The sequence below is a fragment of the Haliotis rufescens genome, unplaced genomic scaffold (assembly GCF_023055435.1).
Source record: "Haliotis rufescens isolate VD_foot unplaced genomic scaffold, xgHalRufe1.0.p SCAF_5, whole genome shotgun sequence".
Classification (NCBI taxonomy): domain Eukaryota; kingdom Metazoa; phylum Mollusca; class Gastropoda; order Lepetellida; family Haliotidae; genus Haliotis; species Haliotis rufescens.
The window spans coordinates 4,390,721-4,414,266 of NW_025964223.1; the positions used below are offsets into that span (position 1 = coordinate 4,390,721).

Below are 23,546 nucleotides of genomic sequence, written 5' to 3' on the forward strand. Positions count from 1 at the left end.
ACCAAACTAAACAAGGTAACAGTTCGGACATTTGGCCAAATCCAACTGTTTTAATTTGGGAAAAAGGTTCCAAGCCGCAGAGGTTTACAAGCACAGCTATGGAAAGTTGGAAACTGATCCACTTAGCTTGTGTTCACGCTAAATTGTATTGCAAGGTAATGCCTCAGATACATCACAGTTAGAGATTAATTTTCAGTATATTAGGACTTTTCTTTTGATAATGAAAGCAATTACCACAGTAGTTGCTCCAGATTCCCGATGGTTAGTTCTGACATGATTGCTGAATGACAAGGGCGACGCCATGTTTGTTTGTAAACACTGAGAGTTGTCCCCACTTGACCTTTGATAGTTACATCTCTTTCCACATTTGACCCTAACAGATGTCGTTTTTGTCAGTTGGACCGCCTCCGTGGTCTAGTAGTAGCGCTCTCGCCCGGAGAGCAGAAGATCCGGTGTTCGATCCCCGGCCGCGTCATATCAAAAGACGTTAAAAGATGGTACTTCTTGTTACCTCTCTCTCTCTCTCTCTCTCTCTCTCTCTGTCTCACACACACACACACACACACACACACACACACACACACTTTTAACTCATTAAGTCATATTTGTTGCAGTCAGACTAGTATATGTCAACATAACATTTTCACAATCAAGTGCATATTGGGCGGGAAATCTCAAGGTTGACTGGTCAAAATTGTTCCATACTTAAAAAAAAATCCGACAGTAGCAATCAGCTGACCAAAGTGCTAAGACTATGGTTGTAATTATTTGAAATATTATATATAGTAAATGCTGCAACTAAGATATGATAACATAATATATTATTTCTGATAAAATAACAGTTTCAAAAACAATTCTTCCAAGCATTGCATCAAAATTCCTTGAACTTATATTATTGGGTATATTTTTACTGAATCACCTGTAGATTGGGAGAGATGTGTATACAGCTGATTGCTAGTTTATGAGACAATCCACATGGATATCTTAATCTCTGTATATAAAACAATGCCTAGCAGAACAGGAAATCACATCTGGTGATGTTTTATCTCAAACTTATACGATACGATGTAGTTTTTTAATGCGCATAATACTTGATAATTTTTATTTAACACTATAACTTCATAAACAAGTCCAATATTTTAATTTTTCAAACTATCTGATGCTAGAGGAGGCCATTGTGGCATAGATCGTGTTAAGAAGGGTGAGCATGTACTGTTGTGTTGGTCATCTGCAACTCCACCTCGGTTAAACGGCTGATTGTCTATAACAGTCATCAATTATTTGGACTACAAAGGTAGCATTGTAGCCAGCGATGACTATTTTTCTGCAACCATAAAGATGCAGTCATGTGCATTTACATACCCTGTACCTAAAAATACCCATGAGAACCTATATGCATAGGTGTCTTCAATGACATTTTTATGTATTTAGTTTGACAGTAATGTGGTCAGTTTTCATTGTTGCTCGCTTTAGGCAGATCCTAGTATCTGGATCAGTGCAGTATATAAATGCATAAAATAATAACAATAAGTAACACTGTCAACATGGTCAAACGATAATAATAATTTATTTTGTTATTATTTCACTGAATATAATAAATAATACATCAACTGTAGACTTGTTATTCTATTTGTGAATAAATATTTGTATATCGTTACCCTATGTTAGTGATACGTATCGTATTGGCCTCCTAGTGTATTTGTTGCAGCCATATGTACTGTTTTCACCGACTCACATCATGCAATGCAGAGAAGCAGAGGAGGACGTTTAAGAAGTTGTCAGAGCTGTTGCCATGGAACTCTTACAAAACATGTCATTATATTTAATCACTGATTAGTCATTTCCTGTGTTTTAATGTGACGTCACTTTTGAAATAAAACAAATGTTTCATCAGAATTTTGAGAAACAGCAATTTTTTTGTGGAAGGGTATGGCAAGAGGTGCTTATCTTTCAGCATATTTCATGCGCTTTTTGAAAAACATTTTGTCCTTTATGATATCTATATTTTTGCCAAGTGCAGCATTAGATAACAAGCAAATGTATGAATACAATCAAATACAGTGAATGGGCCAAGTTAACTTCCATTATACATGTGTATATGTTTCGATCTGGCCTCTTTATTAAATTTCGGGGGCACGGGTGGCCCAGTCGTCTAAGGCGCCGCGATTCGCTGAGCAGAGTTGCGTCCCTTGGGCACGCCAGAAACCAATGATTGTGGGCTCGAATCCCGGTTCGCCCCGATTATGTTTCTAGGTTTGTCAGCACCATACCCGTGCTCGTGGGTTTCACCGAAGTGGTAAACGTCTGAGACCTGCATCACTTCGGGCTTTCCTCCCACATTAAGCTGACACGCCGCGATATAACTGGAATACTGTTTAAAGCGGCGTAAAACCCAACTCACTCACTCACTTTATTAAATTTCTTTTAATTGGCATTTACAGTGCAGCACAACAACTTTGTGTGATAGCCTAAGGCCTTGTCCGTAGGTTCAGTTGTTTTAAACGTTATGTCAGATATATATCTTTATATTATATATATATGTATTTTAAACAGCAAGGCAGCTTCCCCACAGGCCTATTGTTCCCATTCATAAAGCAAGTGTCATTTACTGTGTGTTTGGTTGCATCTTGTAAATCCTTTTCCCAGCTGCAGCTAATTGTATTAGTATTGATTTTATGTCTGCAAATACCCTTAACTGTCCATTAGAATAAGGCCCTGTTACATGGCATTTTACCAAGTACGAAGAATCATATGGCCGTATCTGGACTAGCCATTGGCTGGTTATTTGAATAGATGTCCCTCCACATCATGGATAGTGTTGTGTATACTTGTCGCAGACGACTAAAGGTCAGCGTGGCAAGGGTGCCATTACATTTCTATGCTTGTGTAATGGAAGGAGTGTGGAGTTTTGAGACTTCACATTAACTCTGCTGCTTCATCAATTGTTTCTCCAATCTTGGTGCTAGGCGCATCTGCTAGAATCTGTTGGTTGGCAGCACAGGATATTATATGAACATGAAGAACATGCAGGCTCGGCAGAAGTAAATCCTGAAATCAAAATGCAGAAGTTTGATAACCAGGGGATTAATTATGAACTACCACTGGGGAAATACTTCAGTAGAATATATCTGTTGAATTAATGTACTAATTCACTTTTCATAGGGATATTTTTTTCTTTCCTTGATATACAAAACTGATTCTCATAACATGTCAAGTGTATATTGAAATAGAATAAGATATATATATCTATTGTCCCTATCCCTATCCCTATCCCTTGAAGTTTTCATTCTTGTGACCTCGGGTTATGGAAGAGCTTGGCACCCAGTGTCATGACTGTCATGGACACTGTAATTTGCTTTGAAGATTTACAGTTCTAAGGCGTACTACATTGCTTTTGGATTTCTTGCTACGTTCAGCTACATGGCGTTTGTCTGTGGGTTAACGTCGCACTCAGCAATATTCCAGCTATATGACGGCTGTCTGTAATTAATCTATTCTGGACCAGACAATCAGCAATATTCCAGCTATATTACGTCTGTCTGTAATTAATCTATTCTGGACCAGACAATCCTGATTGACATCATGAGCATTGATCTGCTTTATTGGGATACAATGACATGCATCAACAAAGTCAGCAAGCCTGGCCACCTGATCCCGTTAATCGCCTCTTACGACAAGCATGGGTAACTAAAGACCATTTCTAACCCACATCCTCATGGTCTGACATGGGGTAGGTAATATGACTGATATGTACTGGTCAAAGTGGCACTGAACCAAATTACTCACACACCATGAAAATGACAGTTAAATGACATCGAAAAACTGGAAGTAATTCGATTCTAGTTACTCTAGACGTGAGAGGTACATGCTTTTAGTATTATTACGATGTCATATCTGCTTCCATTTGGGATGAACATGATTAGCACGACACTTAAACACACTCTCCCTCAAGAGCTGGGATTTTCTCTATTATCAACATCTTTAGACCGAAATAGTTCACTGATCACCTACTGTTCAGCATAATGTTATTTTGTTGAAAAGGTACTGTAAAGGTAGACACAAACTCAAGATATGTGCAGATGTGCTATATAGGAATGTTTTACCAGGTGGACATAGTGAATGTGACAACACTTGAATAGGGCAGTAGTTCAGATCACACAATTGAGGTTTTAAGTAACAACAGGATGGAAAAATACCTGCCATGTAGGGATTCTAGGTCAAGATGGGATCCCTGTACCTCATGCTTGTCTCCCTGTGGGGATTCCTGGACAAGACAGGATCCCTGTTCCTCATGCTTGTCTCCTTGTGGGGATTCCTGGACAAGACAGGATCCATGTGCCCCATGCTTGTCTCCCTATGGGGACTCCAGGTCAAGACAGGATCCCTGTGCCCCATGCTTGTCTCCCTATGGGGACTCCAGGTCAAGACAGGATCCCTGTGCCTCATGCTTGTCTCCCTGTGGGGATTCCAGGTCAAGACAGGATCCCTGTTCCTCATGCTTGTCTCCCTATGGGGACTCCAGGTCAAGACAGGATCCCTGTGCCTCATGCTTGTCTCCCTGTGGGGATTCCAGGTCAAGACAGGATCCCTGTGCCTCATGCTTGTCTCCCTGTGGGGATTCCAGGTCAAGACAGGATCCCTGTTCCCCATGCTTGTCTCGCTGTGGGGATTCCAGGTCAAGACAGGATCCCTGTGCCTCATGCTTGTCTCCCTGTGGGGATTCCTGGACAAGACAGGATCCCTGTACCTCATGCTTGTCTCCCTGTGGGGATTACTGGACAAGACAGGATCCCTGTTCCTCATGCTTGTCTCCCTGTGGGGATTCCAGGTCAAGACAGGATCCCTGTGCCTCATGCTTGTCTCCCTGTGGGGATTCCAGGTCAAGACAGGATCCCTGTTCCTCATGCTTGTCTCCCTATGGGGACTCCTGGACAAGACAGGATCCCTGTTCCTCATGCTTGTCTCCCTGTGGGGATTCCAGGTCAAGACAGGATCCCTGTTCCTCATGCTTGTCTCCCTATGGGGACTGAAGGTCAAGACAGGATCCCTGTTCCTCATGCTTGTCTCCCTATGGGGACTCCTGGACAAGACAAGATCCCTGTGCCTCATGCTTGTCTCCCTATGGGGACTCCAGGTCAAGACAGGATCCCTGTACCTCATGCTTGTCTCCCTATGGGGACTCCTGGACAAGACAGGATCCCTGTTCCTCATGCTTGTCTCCCTATGGGGACTCCAGGTCAAGACAGGATCCCTGTACCTCATGCTTGTCTCCCTATGGGGACTCCTGGACAAGACAGGATCCCTGTTCCTCATGCTTGCTCTATGGGGACTCCTGGACAAGACAGGATCCCTGTGCCTCATGCTTGTCTCCCTGTGGGGATTCCTGGACAAGACAGGATCCCTGTGTCTCATGCTTGTCTCCCTATGGGGACTCCAGGTCAAGACAGGATCCCTGTTCCTCATGCTTGTCTCCCTGTGGGGATTCCAGGTCAAGACAGGATCCCTGTGTCTCATGCTTGTCTCCCTATGGGGACTCCAGGTCAAGACAGGATCCCTGTTCCCCATGCTTGTCTCCCTGTGGGGATTCCAGGTCCAGACAGGATCCCTGTTCCTCATGCTTGTCTCCCTATGGGGACTCCTGGACAAGACAGGATCCCTGTTCCTCATGCTTGTCTCCCTGTGGGGATTCCTGGACAAGACAGGATGCCTGTTCCTCATGCTTGTCTCCCTGTGGGGATTCCAGGTCAAGACAGGATCCCTGTGTCTCATGCTTGTCTCCCTATGGGGACTCCTGGACAAGACAGGATCCCTGTTCCTCATGCTTGTCTCCCTGTTGGGATTTCAGGTCAAGACAGGATCCCTGTGTCTCATGCTTGTCTCCCTATGGGGACTCCAGGTCAAGACAGGATCCCTGTTCCTCATGCTTGTCTCCCTATGGGGACTCCAGGTCAAGACAGGATCCCTGTTCCTCATGCTTGTCTCCCTATGGGGACTCCTGGACAAGACAGGATCCCTGTGCCTCATGCTTGTCTCCCTATGGGGACTCCAGGTCAAGACAGGATCCCTGTTCCTCATGCTTGTCTCCCTATGGGGACTCCTGGACAAGACAGGATCCCTGTTCCTCATGCTTGCTCTATGGGGACTCCTGGACAAGACAGGATCCCTGTGCCTCATGCTTGTCTCCCTGTGGGGATTCCTGGACAAGACAGGATCCCTGTGTCTCATGCTTGTCTCCCTATGGGGACTCCAGGTCAAGACAGGATCCCTGTTCCTCATGCTTGTCTCCCTGTGGGGATTCCAGGTCAAGACAGGATCCCTGTTCCTCATGCTTGTCTCCCTATGGGGACTCCAGGTCAAGACAGGATCCCTGTTCCCCATGCTTGTCTCCCTGTGGGGATTCCAGGTCAAGACAGGATCCCTGTGTCTCATGCTTGTCTCCCTATGGGGACTCCTGGACAAGACAGGATCCCTGTTCCTCATGCTTGTCTCCCTGTGGGGATTCCTGGACAAGACAGGATGCCTGTTCCTCATGCTTGTCTCCCTGTGGGGATTCCAGGTCAAGACAGGATCCCTGTGTCTCATGCTTGTCTCCCTATGGGGACTCCTGGACAAGACAGGATCCCTGTTCCTCATGCTTGTCTCCCTGTTGGGATTCCAGGTCAAGACAGGATCCCTGTGTCTCATGCTTGTCTCCCTATGGGGACTCCAGGTCAAGACAGGATCCCTGTTCCTCATGCTTGTCTCCCTATGGGGACTCCAGGTCAAGACAGGATCCCTGTTCCTCATGCTTGCTCTATGGGGACTCCTGGACAAGACAGGATCCCTGTGCCTCATGCTTGTCTCCCTATGGGGACTCCAGGTCAAGACAGGATCCCTGCACCTCATGCTTGTCTCCCTATGGGGATTCCTGGACAAGACAAGATCCCTGTTCCTCATGCTTGTCTCCCTGTGGGGATTCCAGGTCAAGACAGGATCCCTGTTCCTCATGCTTGCTCTATGGGGACTCCTGGACAAGACAGGATCCCTGTGTCTCATGCTTGTCTCCCTATGGGGACTCCAGGTCAAGACAGGATCGCTGTTCCTCATGCTTGTCTCCCTATGGGGACTCCAGGTCAAGACAGGATCCCTGTGCCTCATGCTTGTCTCCCTATGGGGACTCCTGGACAAGACAGGATCCCTGTTCCTCATGCTTGTCTCCCTATGGGGACTCCAGGGGACTCCAGGTCAAGACAGGATCCCTGTACCTCATGATTCCAGGTCGGCACCTTCCCTTGTACCTATTGTTGTTATGCCTGTGGGGATTTCTTGTTCAGATTGGGTTCCCTCATGCTTGTCCTAAACGCCAACAATAATGGATCAGGTGCTCATGTTGTTTGACTTGGCTGATGGCATGGATCATTCCTCATGCTGACAGTCAGGTACAGGCCCTTGTGATGTAGCCTTAATAGTGCTGACTGCGGCGTTAAGCTTTCACTCACTCACTAATTGTGTCCGGAGAGAACTGCCTGTTGGTGATTTCAAAACCCCTTGAGACACAGGATCTGTAAGGTCAATGACCACTGATGACAATGGGACTAGCTAATAATCCTGTGTGGAATAACAACCTAACAATGCTACCGTACTCCTAGGACTATGTGTGTCTAGACATTGTAAATTCATGAGCAGTCCAGCTCAGCAGGTAATGAAGATATAAATGGTGTGCCTAGTTTTAACTGGAGTTTGCGGACTGCATACTAATGTGAGATTTTCAACCAAATGACCAGTGCCTGGACACGGTGATGCTTTGAAAGGACCAGCCAGTGTTTAATCATTTAGTGGCTCAGAATAACTGCAGTTTCCTTTCAAGAATACAGCGCCCCCTGGGGTTTAGAACTGTTCCTTGAATCTTGTACTTGTCATAAGCAAGAACCGTTTGTATAAGGACTTTAATAATGTTCAAAACCCTCCCAGTTTCATCTGACTAATCCTGTTCCGCATGTGCATTCATCTGCACATTTTAAAAAATCACAGTGTTCGATTGTTTATAAAGAATAATGAATAAAGAAATAAAAAACAAATTATCTGATTCTCTTAAATTTTTATTACTTTGTGCAAAACTGGCTTGCAAAAAATTGCAGGGGTGGTGGGGTGCAGAATTGAGTGATAATTTAACGTCAAATCGGCATTATTATTTTTAGCCACACACTGATGAGAAGGAGTTTGAGCATTACATTATTGAGTAGAATCTTTTTATAATCTAATAATGACACTTCTTCTTCATGCTCTCTTAGAAATTTTGAATATATTGATTATAGGTCATAAGGTTTAGATCCTACAAGATACCACCGCCTTGGAACATAATTGATTCTAAGTTGACGAGCAGTGTATACTAGACCTTGATTGGGTACAGGTATTTCATAAGTAAACTTCCTAAACTTATGGATTTAAAGCGTTTGTTTGTCACGCCAATGACACATATCAGTGCATGTATAGGTGGTGGAGCAATGTTTTTGCAAATTGCTTAATCAAGTTATTATTCAGATGGTGAATTTAAAGATGTGAAATTTTAACCGTCAACATCACAGTATTAATTTTATTATTCATCATTGATCAGGTTAGGAATGAATTTTTAAATGCAGTTTAGGTGGTATTAACACTTGCTGTTTCAATTCTTCAGCTACCTGTGAAGATCTGGGTTAGATATGACCTTCAGCAACACCCTCTAGTCGTAAGAGGCGACTGACTTTGTTGATGCGTGTCATCATATCCCAGTTGGCTAATTTGATGCTCATGATGTCTATCACTGGATTGTTTGTTTCAGACTTGATTATTTACAGACTACCATCATATAGCTGGAATATTGCTGCATGTGGCTTAAAAAACAAACAAACTTACTTCTTAAGCTTAGTGGTTTAAGTGTTTGCTTGTTACGACAATGGCCTGGGTTCGATTGCAACATGGCCACAAAGTTCGTAGCCTTCTGATGTACTTGGCTCCCACATTACTGGAAAATTGCTATATAACCAACTTAAAACAGACTCACTCGCTCACCCACCCAACCACCCACCCATGATCTGACTTTGACATGGGAAGATTCAGATTGATTGTGTCACTCTCGTTGATCACACACCTTATAGACTACTGTGCTGTGTCAGAAATAGTGCACACACTGGCTTTGAACAACAGTCATTCAATGAAGGACACAAAAGTAAACGTACTTTCCCGCAGGCGTCAATCCAATATGTGGATACAGGATCATTGTGTACATGAATAAGAGTCAATGAAATATGGAATGTTTGTCTTTTGATGAAGAGTCTAGCTGCTAGGCATGTCATTGAATAGTAATATCCTGCAATGATCTGTAAATAACTCAACACAAACGCACAGTTTTACCACCAGTTCTAAACCAGAATAGGATCGCATGGCAACGATTATTTTTGTATTGACAAAGATTTGGTACACTGTCACCCATAAACACAAACACCCTCTGATCTGTGGGCAGCTGTGTGGTAATATTTAACACCAAAGGGAAAGCCGACCAGCTTATCTGAATCTGTCCATAGTGATTGATTTATTAACATGACGCCTTCATATATTATCTCAAGACTGTAGTCCTGGTGGACGTACAAAGTGTGTCGCAGTAGTGATTTCCTTTGTGTATGTATGCATCAGATTGGCCTTGTGAGGTTCATTTATAAAAGGGAAGTACTTCCAATGGAGGCTAAAAATAGTTCACCATCAACATGTTGATGAGCTGCAGTATTGGCAGTATGCACAATTCTTAAGCCACTCCAGGGGGTTTATGGGCATTTTTTGTGCGTGTGTGAAAGGCAGCTAATTATGGGAGTGAGGGAATGTTGTTTTATGCTGCATCATTAAGCTATTTATGGCCAGCTGTGTTCTGGATGTGGGGCTTAAGTCACTGGTACAAAGCTGGAGTCAAGTAAACGTAAATCTACAGAAAATGATGATAAAGCCAAGTTCAAGGTTGTAGACTCAAATGTTTTGGGCACAAGCTGGATATCGGAATCAGTAGGCCAGATTGTGCACCCGGACTGATGAAACTCGGATGAGTAGATTACCTACTTCCAACTGCAGTTTGACATATTTTACCTGTTTCGATCCAGGAGTTCTGAATTCCTACGTAAAGTGTCTGTCTATCCATGTCTATTCATCGGTAGTTTCGTTTCTGGAGCATAGTTCACAGTCAGTGCAAGGCTTCCCTTGGAATCTCAGAAGTTTTAGTCGTACTTTCCCGAAAACGATTCTTTTATTTCTACATCAGAAGTAAACAGACACATTTTCTTGTACTGCAGGAGCACAAGTCTCCTTGAGAATAACTTTTTGATAAAAAATGTGGACCAATGTCAGTGTCATCAAGGGTGTTTTTTGTTTTACCGAGGCTGAACTCACATTACTGGTCTTACATACCCAGTCTTTTTTGATTAATGTGATTCAGCCATGTAAGCAGTCATGACCCACAATCTTATCTCAGGGTTATAAATGAATTGGGTGTAGAACGTATACCTGGGCCTGAAAAATGGCAACCAGTACACACACAAAGGATGGGTTATTATCACTTAAAATCGACGTGATGAACAGCAATGTCGTACATTTTGAAGAAAATGTTCTTCACCCTTTCCTGGTTTCAGTTGTTGTTTCTGTGCACAGGACAAATCAATATGTGTCACTCTGTGAAATGTGTATGCATGATCTTTAAGTCGTTGACAAGTAGGGCGGTGGGGTAGCCTAGTAGTTAAGGCATTTGCTCGAAGGCCTGGGTTAGATTCCCCTACAGTGTATGAAGCCCATTTGTGGTGTCCTCTGACATGATATTTCTGGAATATTCTGACTTGCCGGCCCATACAATATAGGAGTAAATCTTTCTAAATTCTTTTCATTACTGATTTCTGTTATTGTTCCTTTTATACTGATCTACTCTAAAACTGCAGGACTTTGAGCATGTTGAGGTGAGGTTAACATTGGTGACAGTTAAAAGTGGCAATCAGACCGGTTTAAGACAGTCACACAATCATCTGACAATGTTGTAATATATCTAGGATGATTCCTTGTTAATTTGTGAATATATTTGAAAATGATTATTTGTATTTTTATGTGAGGGCGTGCAGGTCCATTTTTTTCGTCATGTGTGTTATTCCATGTTATCTAATTCCAAAATAGAAACATTCAAGGTTGTACCAGATGCAAAATATTGCCTCCGATACACAAATAATTGTGGGACACAAATGTATGGTTATATACAAATGTTTGAATTGAAATTGTTGATAGCTTTTTGTTGATATAACCAACATTTCTGGTAAGAAATACACAAGTTGAATCTATCATGCCTTGCTTCAGAGCATGTGCATTGATATGACATCAGTTACTTTCTTGGAGGGGCGGTCGGGTAGCCCAGTGGTTGAAGTGTTCGCTCGACATGCCGAAGACCCAGGTTCGAATCCCGACATGGGTACAATGTGTGAAGCCCATTTCTGATGTGCCCCGCTGTGATATTGCAGGAATATTGCTAAAAGCGGCGTAAAACCAAACTCACCCACTCACTTTCTTGGAAATCTAGTGAAGCGTACCGCATGTCACCCGCTTCAAGTACATGCCGCGGACCCGAATATGTACTACTGAGTTGCCCTTGGACTCGAAAATAGGTACACCCAGGTGAATCCAAGAAAATTATTCCATTCCAATACCTGTGATCATATTCAACAAACTCAAAGATACCAATGTTAAAATTAATATGAAAACCAAGGGGTCCTTGTCATAACCCTAGTGTTACAGTTTAAGATTTAGGGGGTCCCCTGATTTAGAGGGTCCACTGATTCAAACACCATACGACCGCCTCCGTGGTCTTGTGGTAGAGCGTCCGCCCGGAGAGCGGAAGGTCCAGGGTTCGATCCCGGGCCGCGTCATACAAAAAGACGTTAAAAGATTGTACTTGTTGTTACCCTGTCTGGCGCTCGGCATTAAGGGGCTAAAACAAGGACTGGTCGGCTCGGAGTCAGTATACTGTGTCTGAGTGGGGTATTCATGTTAAACTGCGGCATGGTATCTCAGTGAGCTAGCACTATAAATCGGCATCAGTCCGGGCTAGTACAAGCAGCCACACACACACATACACGTGCATGCACGTCGCTATATAAGTGCAATAATCTTGGACGCGACGTTAAACCCAATTTCACCTCACCTCAAACACCATACAAGCAAACATCAAAGACACTCCCTAAATTTCCAACAATGGATACTATGACAATTATGCATGTTCCAGACTAGTATTTGTAAATACAGGCACAACATAACTAAGCAACATGTATTCAAAGTAATACCGTATGTAAATATTTTGTTCATGTTGGTGGTGGTGTGGCATGTAGCCAGCGACTTATCACAATAATAGATTTGTTGTACAGGCTCGTTGTGGAGAATGGGGTTGCAGACAGCTATTATTAATTCACTATGGAAATGCCAGCATGAAGCTGATGGATGTAATTAACGTTGATTACTGTTATAGAGATGACAGAATTGTACTCTTGCTGGTTTTAGATGTGATGAAATTAGTAATAATCCTGGGATGTGGAAATCAGTGCCTGACTAAAAGTCCATTGCGTGTGATTGTCGGACAAAGCAAAAAGTCAGATTAAAATTAAGCAGGCCTTTAGCATGTAAAGTAAATTTTTATAAAACCAGTGCAACAAGTACTAATGAGTGAGTGAGTTTGGTTTTACACCGCTTTTAGCAATATTCCAGCAAATTATCACGGCAGGGGACACCAGAAATGGGCTTCACACATTGTACCCATGTCGGGAATGGAACCAACAAGTACTAAAATAGCTTTGAAAAAGTGTAAACATCACAAGTTTGATTAATCCTACTGATGGTGTATTTTTAAAAAAAAAATTATTTTTGCATTTCAGTGTTAAGTTGGATTATGTTATGAGCAAAGGGATTGCTGTCAGAGCTTAACTCCTAAACTGTTAGAACTGGTACCTTTTGCTGTTCAGGAATTTCTAAGATAAAATGCATTTCTCAGTCAATAACTTAAGACTATGGTTCAAATGAGAGCATAATGCATAATGCATAAACCCGTGAAAATCCAGGGTGGAATAAGTCATGGGCAACCCATGCTTGCCGTAAAAGGCAACTGTGCTTGTCGTAAGAAGTGTCTAACGGGATTGGGGGGTCAGGCTCGCTGACTTGGCTGATGCATGTCATCGTATCCCAATTGTGTGAATCGATGCTCATGATGTCAATCACTGGATTGTCTGGTCCAGACTTGATTATTTACAAACCACCATCTTATTGCTGGAATATTGCTGAGTGCGGCGTTAAACAATAAACAGTCTATCAACAATCCATCATAAACCATTCAATAGTCCTTGATGAAACTCAATTGAGTTGACATTGCTCATAACATGCATAATGCAGTGTTTATTAAAAGACAAACACAGAAATGCAGGAATTGTTTTATTACTTTTGCCAGTTTGTCATGGAATAATGATTTTTGAAAATATATGTAACATTTCCAAAAGCTCCTATGAAAAGCTCTGACTACACTACCTATATAAAAGTACCATTACAGTTTCACGTCCTCGGAATACTGAAAGATGTCATTTGATTATTGATCATAATGTCAGTTGTACTCGAGCTTTATGACCATCACTTTTGGGTATAGTGAGGTATGTGACATACTTTCTGTGATTTTACACAGGTATTGAAAAGGCTGGGGCATTAAATACTTAGGAATTTAAGAAAATAGGAACTCATTAAAACCATTACAATTTTTGCAAAACGTAAGCTTTTTTCCCAATTTGCCTGCCAAGGACTCTTGGTTTGGAGTCCCCGCTACATCATTGCTTTGTTCTTCTATTCTCTAGATGTAATCCTGAAGAGTATTAGTAATCTTTCTTTGTATATACGAATATAACCGAATGCTATCTTTAACGATGATGGTATTCTACCATGTCTACCTTATTTGTTGTACCACGAATATTAGTTTCTTCTTACCTTTTAATGTTTTATCCTAATCAATTGATGTGACTATAAACTTCAATATGTTGCATCAATGATTCTTTACCATGAGAGCCATTGTGTCCCACAGTTCAGTCAAGTTTCAGTGAGTGGTTGGTTATGCAGCCTGGCATGGTGATCAAGTTAGCAGTCAAGGTTATTTGACACGCTGACGAAAGTTCCTCCCGGTGGAGAGTTCTGAGTAGAATTGGTCCCTTGTGCTCTTTGTTCACCATAAAGTGATACTCAAAGTGGGAATATGGTAGCCAATATGATTAATGCCAGATAACAGTGGATGCACTTGGCTTTTAAAGGACTGATCTGCCTGTATTAGGAAGAAATTTCTAAAGACAGCATTTCCCTACAGCTTTGTGTGGTCATTAGATTGTTTCAGTTAAAAAGGTACTTCTGGTATATTTCTAGTATATTTATACTAGCCATTGGAGGATATCAGGGTGCCTGTAATACTGGAGGAATGTGGCTTGACATGGATGGATATAGGGTGGCTTGACATGTGAGGTGGTTAAGACATGGATGGATATAGGGTGGCTTGACATGTGAGGTGGTTAAGACATGGATGGATATAGAATGGCTTGACACATGGGGTGGTTCAGACATGGGTGGATATAGGGTGGCTTGACATACGAGGTGGTTTAGGACATGGATGGATATAGGATGGCTTGACACATGGTGTAGCTGTGACATGGATGGATATCGGCGTGGCTTGACACATGGATGGATAGCGGGGTGGCTTGACACATGGGGTAGCTGTGACATGGATGGATATAGGGTGGCTTGACACGTGGTGTGGTTCAGACATAGTAGGATATAGAGTGGCTTGACACATGGGGTAGCTGTGACATGGATGGATATCGGCGTGGCTTGACACGTGGGGTGGTTCAGACATGGATGGATAGCGGGTGGCTTGACACGTGGGGTGGTTTAGACATGGGTGAATATAGGGTGGCTTGACACATGGTGTAGCTCTGACATGGATGGATATCGGCGTGGCTTGACACGTGGGGTGGTTCAGACATGGGTGAATATAGGGTGGCTTGACACATAGTGTAGCTCTGACTTTGATGGATATCGGCGTGGCTTGACACGTGGGGTGGTTCAGACATGGATGGATATAGGGTGGCTTGACACATGGTGTAGCTGTGACATAGATGGATATCGGCGTGGCTTGACACGTGGGGTGGTTTAGACATGGGTGAATATAGGGTGGCTTGACACATAGTGTAGCTGTGACATGGATGGATATTGGCGTGGCTTGACACGTGGTGTGGTTAAGACATGGGTGGATATAGGGTGGCTTGACACGTGGGGTAGCTGTGACATGGATGGATATCGGCGTGGCTTGACACGTGGGTTGGTTCAGACATGGATGGATAGCGGGGTGGCTTGACACGTGGGGTGGTTCAGACATAGTAGGATATAGGGTGGCTTGACACGTGGGGTAGCTGTGACATGGATGGATAGCGGGGTGGCTTGACACGTGGAGTAGCTGTGACATGGATGTTGACTTGTAAGTAACAAACCCTATGTTCAGGCTGCCACGGCTCAGTATGTACAGCCTATGCTAGATTTCTGCCATGATGTAGCTGCAATTTTACTTACGAAGATTGGCATGAAACCTAGGGTGGTATTGAGTACAGAGATGATATATATATGTTCAGTGCAATCATGGCAGTATTCCTCTGTGTGTGAGCTCTAGATACCATGAATTAATCATCAAATTGTCCTGCCTGCCAGGCTCGCCAGATTGTATTAATCCTGACCAGATTGTATTAATCCTGACCAGATTGTATTAATCCTGACCAGATTGTATTAATCCTGACCAGATTGTATTAATCCTGACCAGATTGTATTAATCCTGACCAGATGACAGCCATCTCCCATTTCTGAGACCTGCAAGATGACTAGTCCCATACTGACATGGGAATTCAATAATAAAGAAAAGTTTTAATATATTATTTTGATTGTGACTTTATTGTATTGTAAAGGCTACCAGAACTATCCTTTGACAAGATCCATGAACAAGTGGATGGAAAGAACCCCCTTGGTCATATTATCCACTTTATCAATCTTGGTTTCCTTCATTCTAATTTCTATAACGCCACACTCAGCCATATTCCAATTATATGATGGTGGCCTGTAAATAATTGAGTCTTGACCAGACAATCCAGTGACCGATACTGTGAGTAAGGGCCCAAGTTCTCTGGGTACGATGACAGGCTATCATCCAGGTCACAGAGCCTGACCACCCAATCCTAGACACCAGTTCAAAGCCCAAGTTTCTGTTTTCATGCAGGAATATTTCCATGTTTCAGCAAACTGGGCCCATTGGCCTACTTATTTTCAGAAAGAAGGACATAGATTTGGTTTTCATTATTTTCATCCCCCTTTTTGCTTACCAGCAAATCCCATACCGATCTCGCATGAAATGACACATAACTTATACTGAAAATGGGTAGAAGATAGGATGGCATTTCATGGTGTGATCACTGGACGGTGTTGATTTACGTACTCCTGTTTACAGCCACAAGTTTTCACTAACTTGACCATGTTCACTATAACCTTGCTCAAATGTGCTTAGGAAGAACGCGGTAGAAATGGCACTTTAATCGGCATTGTCTTGTCTATCTGTCGCTCCTGCTTACAATAAGGCTGTCTGTTGTATGCCTGGATCCTGAACATGCTGGACCAACAGTAATCACTCAGTAACTCTGTAGGGTGTTTGGGTAGCCTAGTGATTTTAGCCATTTATTTTCTAACATAGGTTCAATGGGGTCCCCTGCTGTGATTTTGCTAGAATATTGCTAGAAGTGGCACTGCCTTAAGACAACAACTTGACATCAATATTTTGCAATGTTTTGCATTTAAGATTGAATTACTATTTTATGCTGCACCACCAGGCCTCAAAGTTGCGACTAAAACGGTCGCCAGTGCGACCTAAATTTCAGTTTGTCTACTGTCTAAAATTCAGAGGTAGCCAAATGACTACCTAGAAAAATATCTTGTGGCGACTAAATTTTATTGCTTCACATCTGTAGACACAAAAATAATTAACAGCTGATATTGTTAAACACATCTGCTAATAATTGTACTCGCAAATAATTCCTTCTAAAGTCGACAATGAACCAAAATATATAAAAATTAATATTTAATTCATACTTCAGTTTAGTTGACAATGGTCATTGGATAAGCGAGGATATACCTCTATATGATATATATATCATCTAGTAACATAAATTACAACATTATTCAAGTCACAAGTAACAAAATTCAAGTACTCTTTCCATTAAGATACAATTTACAAGACTAGTGTTGTAACTTGTACATATTATCATAGTTATTTGATAAAGATAATTTCAAATGCTTTTGGCTACCTACAATATTGGCTTGACTTCTTGATTGTCCCACTGGCTATCTGAAAAAAAATACTCGGAGCCATATGGCTACTTTGTAAAAATTTAAATTTTGATGCCTGACCACACTTGTTTATAAGGTCATGTTGAATCTACTGGATTGTACGGTCAAGTTTGACAAGACTTGATTTTAAGGTCAAGTTGCACATGGTTGAAGTGATTATTTTATTACAGGGAGCCCTGATGAAATGGACATGATTCAACACAGGCATAACTATTACTTATTGTTAGATTTAATCTAGCTGTAGTTTTGAAGAATACCTTTGTTTGTTTCAGAATGACAATTGTGAGATTGAATTAGAGTTGACTACAGTGAAAAAGGAAGGCGTGAAAGCTGATCCCGTAGACTTTGAGCTGTTGAAGGTTTTGGGACAAGGGTCCTTTGGAAAGGTGAGTTCTTACAATATTGTGTTGTCAAACTTAATCCAGGCATCCAACTTAACACAATACCTGTGGATCTTTACCATGTTTACAGGTAAGTGTGAGGTGGCAATACGTTCTGGCCCGAGATTTTGCGTTATTTTGATAAGAAGACGATGCACATGTTTTTAAACTCAACTTTTGATTTTATCTGAGAGTCAGATAGGGAGTGAATTTAACTAATCACTTGAATGGAGTTTTCAACACAAGTGCACATTTCCATTGGAAATAAACATTTTCATTAGCTTTTACTTTTAGTTTGTAGGATTATTATAGTGTTCCTTTCAAAAGTCGAGTAGTATGCTTGCTTGCAAATGTTGGATGCCATTGGACACACTTCTACCCAGCTTATCGTGTGCTTTGTGCTATAAAGTAACTACATTTTCTGAGACAATAACTCATCCGTCTGTATTTTCACTAGCCTCTAACAGACGAGTCAGTCTTTGGATCAAGACACATATCTCAGTTGTAATTGTGCATCAACGTGCACAGACGTTTGGCCCTGGCTGAATAATCCTGACAGGCAGGTGTAATATAACTGTAATATTGACCGATGTGTAAAACCTCATAAACTCACTGATAATTTCCTCGGTGTAAGAACGACAACCTACTTGGAGATGAGGGGTAGTATTGTTCCAGTTGATCAATTTCAGGTATTGATTGGTTTCAGTTGCCAACCAAGGAATCAATCTTGAAATCTGTGATTGATTATTTTCCAATTATATTAATTCATTTTCAATAACAATAAATTTGAATGTAAAGCATCAATGGTTGGATGACAGACAAATTTCATCTGCCGTTGCTGCTGCAGTGTCCTGTAGATGTGTTTGGGTTGAAAGTTTCACTACTCTCAGTAACATATCATTTAAGTAGGTGTGCTGTTTAAACTATTGTCATTTAGATGGAGGACAATATACTACTCAGGGCGGTCGGGTAGCCTAGTGAATAAAGCGTTCGCTCGTCACGCCGAAGACCCGGGTTCGATTCCCGACATGGGTACAATGTGTGAAGCCCATTTCTGGTGTCCCCTGCCGTGATATTGCTGGAATATTGCTAAAAGAGGCGTAAAACCATATTAACTCACTCACTCAATATACTACTCAAAAAAAGTTAAAGAACACCTGATTCTTTCATATTACTCTAGTCAGTCTGTCCTACCATGACAGAATAACTACAGTAATATGAAAGAATTGTGTGTTCTTTACTTCTTTGGAGTCGTATATATGCTTATTCTGTTCTTATTTATGATTGATCATGAATCGATTAATGATCAGAGCATGATGCCTTGTAATGCAAAATGATTTTAGTACTCAAGCTTTGGCAAACTATGGGAGGTCGACACCAGGAGCAGCCAGATACTGGGAGCTTTCTTTAATATTAGTCAAATTACTCCTGTGGCCCCTCAGACAAGTAACATCTGTTAATTCTTGAGTCGGAGTTGCATGAATTTCCTGACATTACTGGCATAACTGATGTGTGCGGCCAAATCGTGACAGCTGACTGTCTTTCTTGCTGATAATGAACAGTTTGTTAAAACCTGACGTAGTAGTGCTGTCTCGGCCGTGCTGTGGCAGCCTGTACTTGCCCTAGATTACACATTGTACTTACACATCGATACAGAAGTAACAGTGATCCCAATTAAGCATGGAAGTCAAGCTTGTCATAAGCCTAATGTTGACTGTTAGATGCTGAGGGGGTCTCTAGATTCAATACTAAGGAGCAGACATCAAGGCCTCTTCCCTCTCTCTCTTTCTCTTTCTCTCTCTCTCTCTCACTCACTCACTCACTCACTCACTCACTCACTCACTCACTCACTCACTCACACACACACACACACACACACACACACACACACACACACACACATACACACACATACACACACATTATGTTTTGTGAAAGCAGACCAGCTGGCGAGGTACCATTAGTCTTGTGCAACAACGTTTGGATGTCAACATTCACCAGGTGCACCTACCTATACAAGCCTAACATTAAGCAGTGAGCTGACACAGCTTACTTGGGTAGCCTAGTGGTTTGCTTGATTTCCAACCCCCCCCTCCCCCATGATTACAATGTGTGAAGACCTTATGTTGCTGGAATAGTGCTACAAACTGCGTAGAACCCTACCCACTGAAAAAGTTAAGGGAAAAGTTGACATGCTATTGGAATATATTTTTTCTCATGAAATGATAATTTCAGATACAATTTCTTCTGACTAATGCATCAAAATTCTTTGATGTTGTATCATGGGTAATTAGGTCTCCTCCATCGCTCTCTCCCTTACACCTCCAAGGGAGGGGAGACATATTGTGTTGGCTTGGTTCCCTGTTGGCATCGGCGTTCCCATCCTATTCCGAGCCACAACTTGAAAACCTTTTAATGTTTTTCAACCAAACTTGGCATATGGATTGCTCATCAGCTTAACTGGTGCCTTTTGCCATTTTGAAATATTTCAAGTTTTTATGTTTTTTTTGTTCATATTGTTTTCATGGAATTAATTTCGACTGAGTCTCAAATGAGGGTTGGGTTCATTTCTAGGCCATATCTTGAAAAATGTTCATCATATTTCAACGAAGTTTGGGATATGTATTGGTCATAAGCTTAATTTTGAAATTTTCTAAATTTTCTTTTGTTATGTTTTCGTGGAAACAATTTGGACTGAAATCTCAAACAACTCTAGGCTTCGTTTCTGAGCTACAACTCTCAAAACAAATAAATATTTTTGTATGAAACTATACATGTGCACTGACCACATGTTCAGCTATTTCCCTTATATTTTCAATTTTACATATTTTTAGTTTGTTGTGTTTCCATGGAAACAATTTGGACTAAGTCTCAAACAAGTAGTATTTATTTCCCGCCAAAACTCTACAGCTAATGAATATTTGTGCATGAACCATTTTCTTTCCAGAATTGTTTTTCGGATTTGCAAACACATATACAGTAAAAACTTGAACTAGTATATAAAAAAAAATTGGGGGTGGGGGGGTGGGGGGGCATGTTTTGGGGTTAAAACACATTCTAGAATTACGTAAATACCATTAGATTGGGAAAAAACCCAGCTCCTCGCAGCAGTAGCCCGTTCACGGTGCTTTTGTACTACCGGTATACCAAGGGCATAACGAAGGAGTCACACGCTGGGAAGGAGCTTGGGAAAAAACGTGTGTACAGCTGATTGCTATTTCTGGCTTAATTTATGAGAAAATACACACAGTAATCTTAATCTCTACATATATAACATTGCCTTGGAGAGCAGAAAATACAATTTAAATGGTTAATCATCATGTCTCGAAATGTTTCACCTCAATTTTCAAATTTTTACTGACCTAGTTTGTTATGCCTGTTTGTTCACCTGTATACGCTAAAGGGATATGATGTAGTTATTTAGTGCGCATTACACTCTATAAATGTTTATTCACACTATGAATCATAAACAACTACCGTATCCTAATCTGCGATCTCCACGTCGGACAGCCTGAAGTGATACTAAGGAAAAGGCTCTGCGTATTATACGCTAGCGATATTTTTTTAAGGATTTAATTGCCCATAATTAGTAGTGGGTATTATTAATGAGCGTGTATTATAACGCAAATAAATATGGTACCAACAATTGTAAGCCTTTGTGTTACCAGTATTTTCAGATTAACTGGAGTCATGTGAATATGTTTTGTGTTCTTTAACTTCTTTTTAGCAGTATATTTAAACAGTTCTATCTGTAGGTAATGTTCCTGTGACTACGTTCTCAGAAGTATGAAACATTGACTGCTTATTTAGCATAGAAATTTTATACAAGAAATGCAAGATTTTACTTTGTTTTAGTAGCCGAGAGGCCAAATTCTTTTAATAACGAACTCAATACAAGTTTCAAATCTTAATATGTTGGAACTAGATTTCTATTTTCTGAGACAAAAGAATAATTGTCAACATGGCAAAGGATTATGGCTGCTGAACCTCTGCTTCATGGCGCATGTTGTTATGATATTGATCCGGTTCTGTTTCGGATGTGAGATATACAATCTTGGAGGATTCCAGCCCAGGTTGGAGACAACAGTGATATGATAAAAGTGCAGGATTGATGCGGGAAGCCATGGCAGGAGATGTTAATTGTATATATTCAACGACAGATATCAACTTTATATTCACCAGCAGTAGGTATTAACTCTCTATATATCAGATATATACCTGTGACGGATATTAAGTCCATGGCCACAGGTCTAGTATTAAATAGGCTTCTTCCATTCTGGAGCATTGAAATGAGTAAATAATAGCAACTGATGCCTTTCCAACCCAATCTGTTTTCTGGCATTTCAAGATTGAATGGTATTTATTGACACAATAACTGATCCAATTAGCTTCCTACTGGGTTAAGGGTGGGTTGAATTTCAAGGGAAACAGTTTTGATTCTGTTCTGGTTCATGATTAGACAAATTGGTTTTATTGATTTAATCTGGATGTATAGATGTATTGGTGAACCCGTGCTACAATTTTCCCAAATATACATATGTTCCAAAAATGTACCTCAACACACAAGGTACTAAACGTGAGCACAAACAAAACAAATGTGAAGCAGTGAAAAAACAGTTTTATCATAGCCAATACTTCAGTTCAGATATGAAAAAGTGCATACCGGACATTTTAAAATTTGCCAACACACATTTTCGAGAAAGTACACTTGCCAGACATTCACCCCATGAGCAATATCAGAACAAGGGATATGATAAAGAGATGCAATCAGACTGACATGTACCTTTGTTGAGTAGTGTATACACGACTTACCGAGCACTATCGGTCAACATCTTGTTATGCTTGGTAAAAAACCTACATTGTATCCCTTCAGGGAATTTAGGTCAATACAAATGTGAAATTTTAGATAAGATATCAGAAAGGATGATTTACTATTTGAATTGTATTTCTTGTTCTGCTAGGCATTATTTTATATGCGGAAATAAAGAGTTCTGTTTTCTCGTAAACTCCCCTGGAAATAGCAATAACCATACGAGAAGCACTTTGGAAGAGCTGATTGCTATTGTGGGATAGTTTTTATGTATGGAATAATTTAACTGATCAACGTTGAGACTTCCTGCAGATTTGCAAAAACTTTAGGTTGACATATAATAGTCAGCCTACAACAAGTATGACTTTTAATGAGTCAAAGTATGGCATTTATGATATAAGTATCCGTTTGTTTCAACTGTACATTTTAAGGCGTCAGTATCAGTAATATGTCCGTGTTGATTTCATTGTCATTCCTCCAAACACCACAATCTGGCGATCATCCGAAAATATGAACTTTCCCCAGTGGTCATTTACCTCCATAATTGTCTTTCCCTACACCACTTCACATGTTTTGTTTGTTAACATCACGCAGCGCCATCTTCTTCACAAGTCTGTGATATGCCATTCTTTTCACTTTTCCAGTCTTTTTACAGAAAGTTACCTCCTTTCCCTCATTAATTGTCCCCCGCCGTGCGAAAGCGCGAAGCGGGGGGTATAGTATTCATGACCGTCTGTCCGTACGTCCGTCCGTACGTCCCACCTTTTTGTTGCCGCGATATCTCAAGAACTAAACACTGGATTGTCTTCATATTTGGAACTGGGCGGTCGGGTAGCCTAGTGGTTAAAGCGTTCGCTCGTCACGCCGAAGACACGGGTTCGATTCCCGACATGGGTACAATGTGTGAAGCCCATTTCTGGTGTCCC

General features: G+C 41.3%; 1 protein-coding gene across 1 annotated transcript in view; it reads left to right on the plus strand.

Annotated features, from left to right (window-relative positions):
- The window catches only part of LOC124133565 (ribosomal protein S6 kinase alpha-1-like), a 63,413-nt gene that overhangs the window by 5,950 nt on the left and 33,917 nt on the right, over positions 1–23,546 (plus strand). Inside the window, exon 3 of the mRNA XM_046498003.2 lies at positions 17,703–17,816. Coding sequence (XP_046353959.1) covers positions 17,703–17,816 — 114 coding nt within the window. The remainder of the gene's footprint in view (positions 1–17,702; positions 17,817–23,546) is intronic.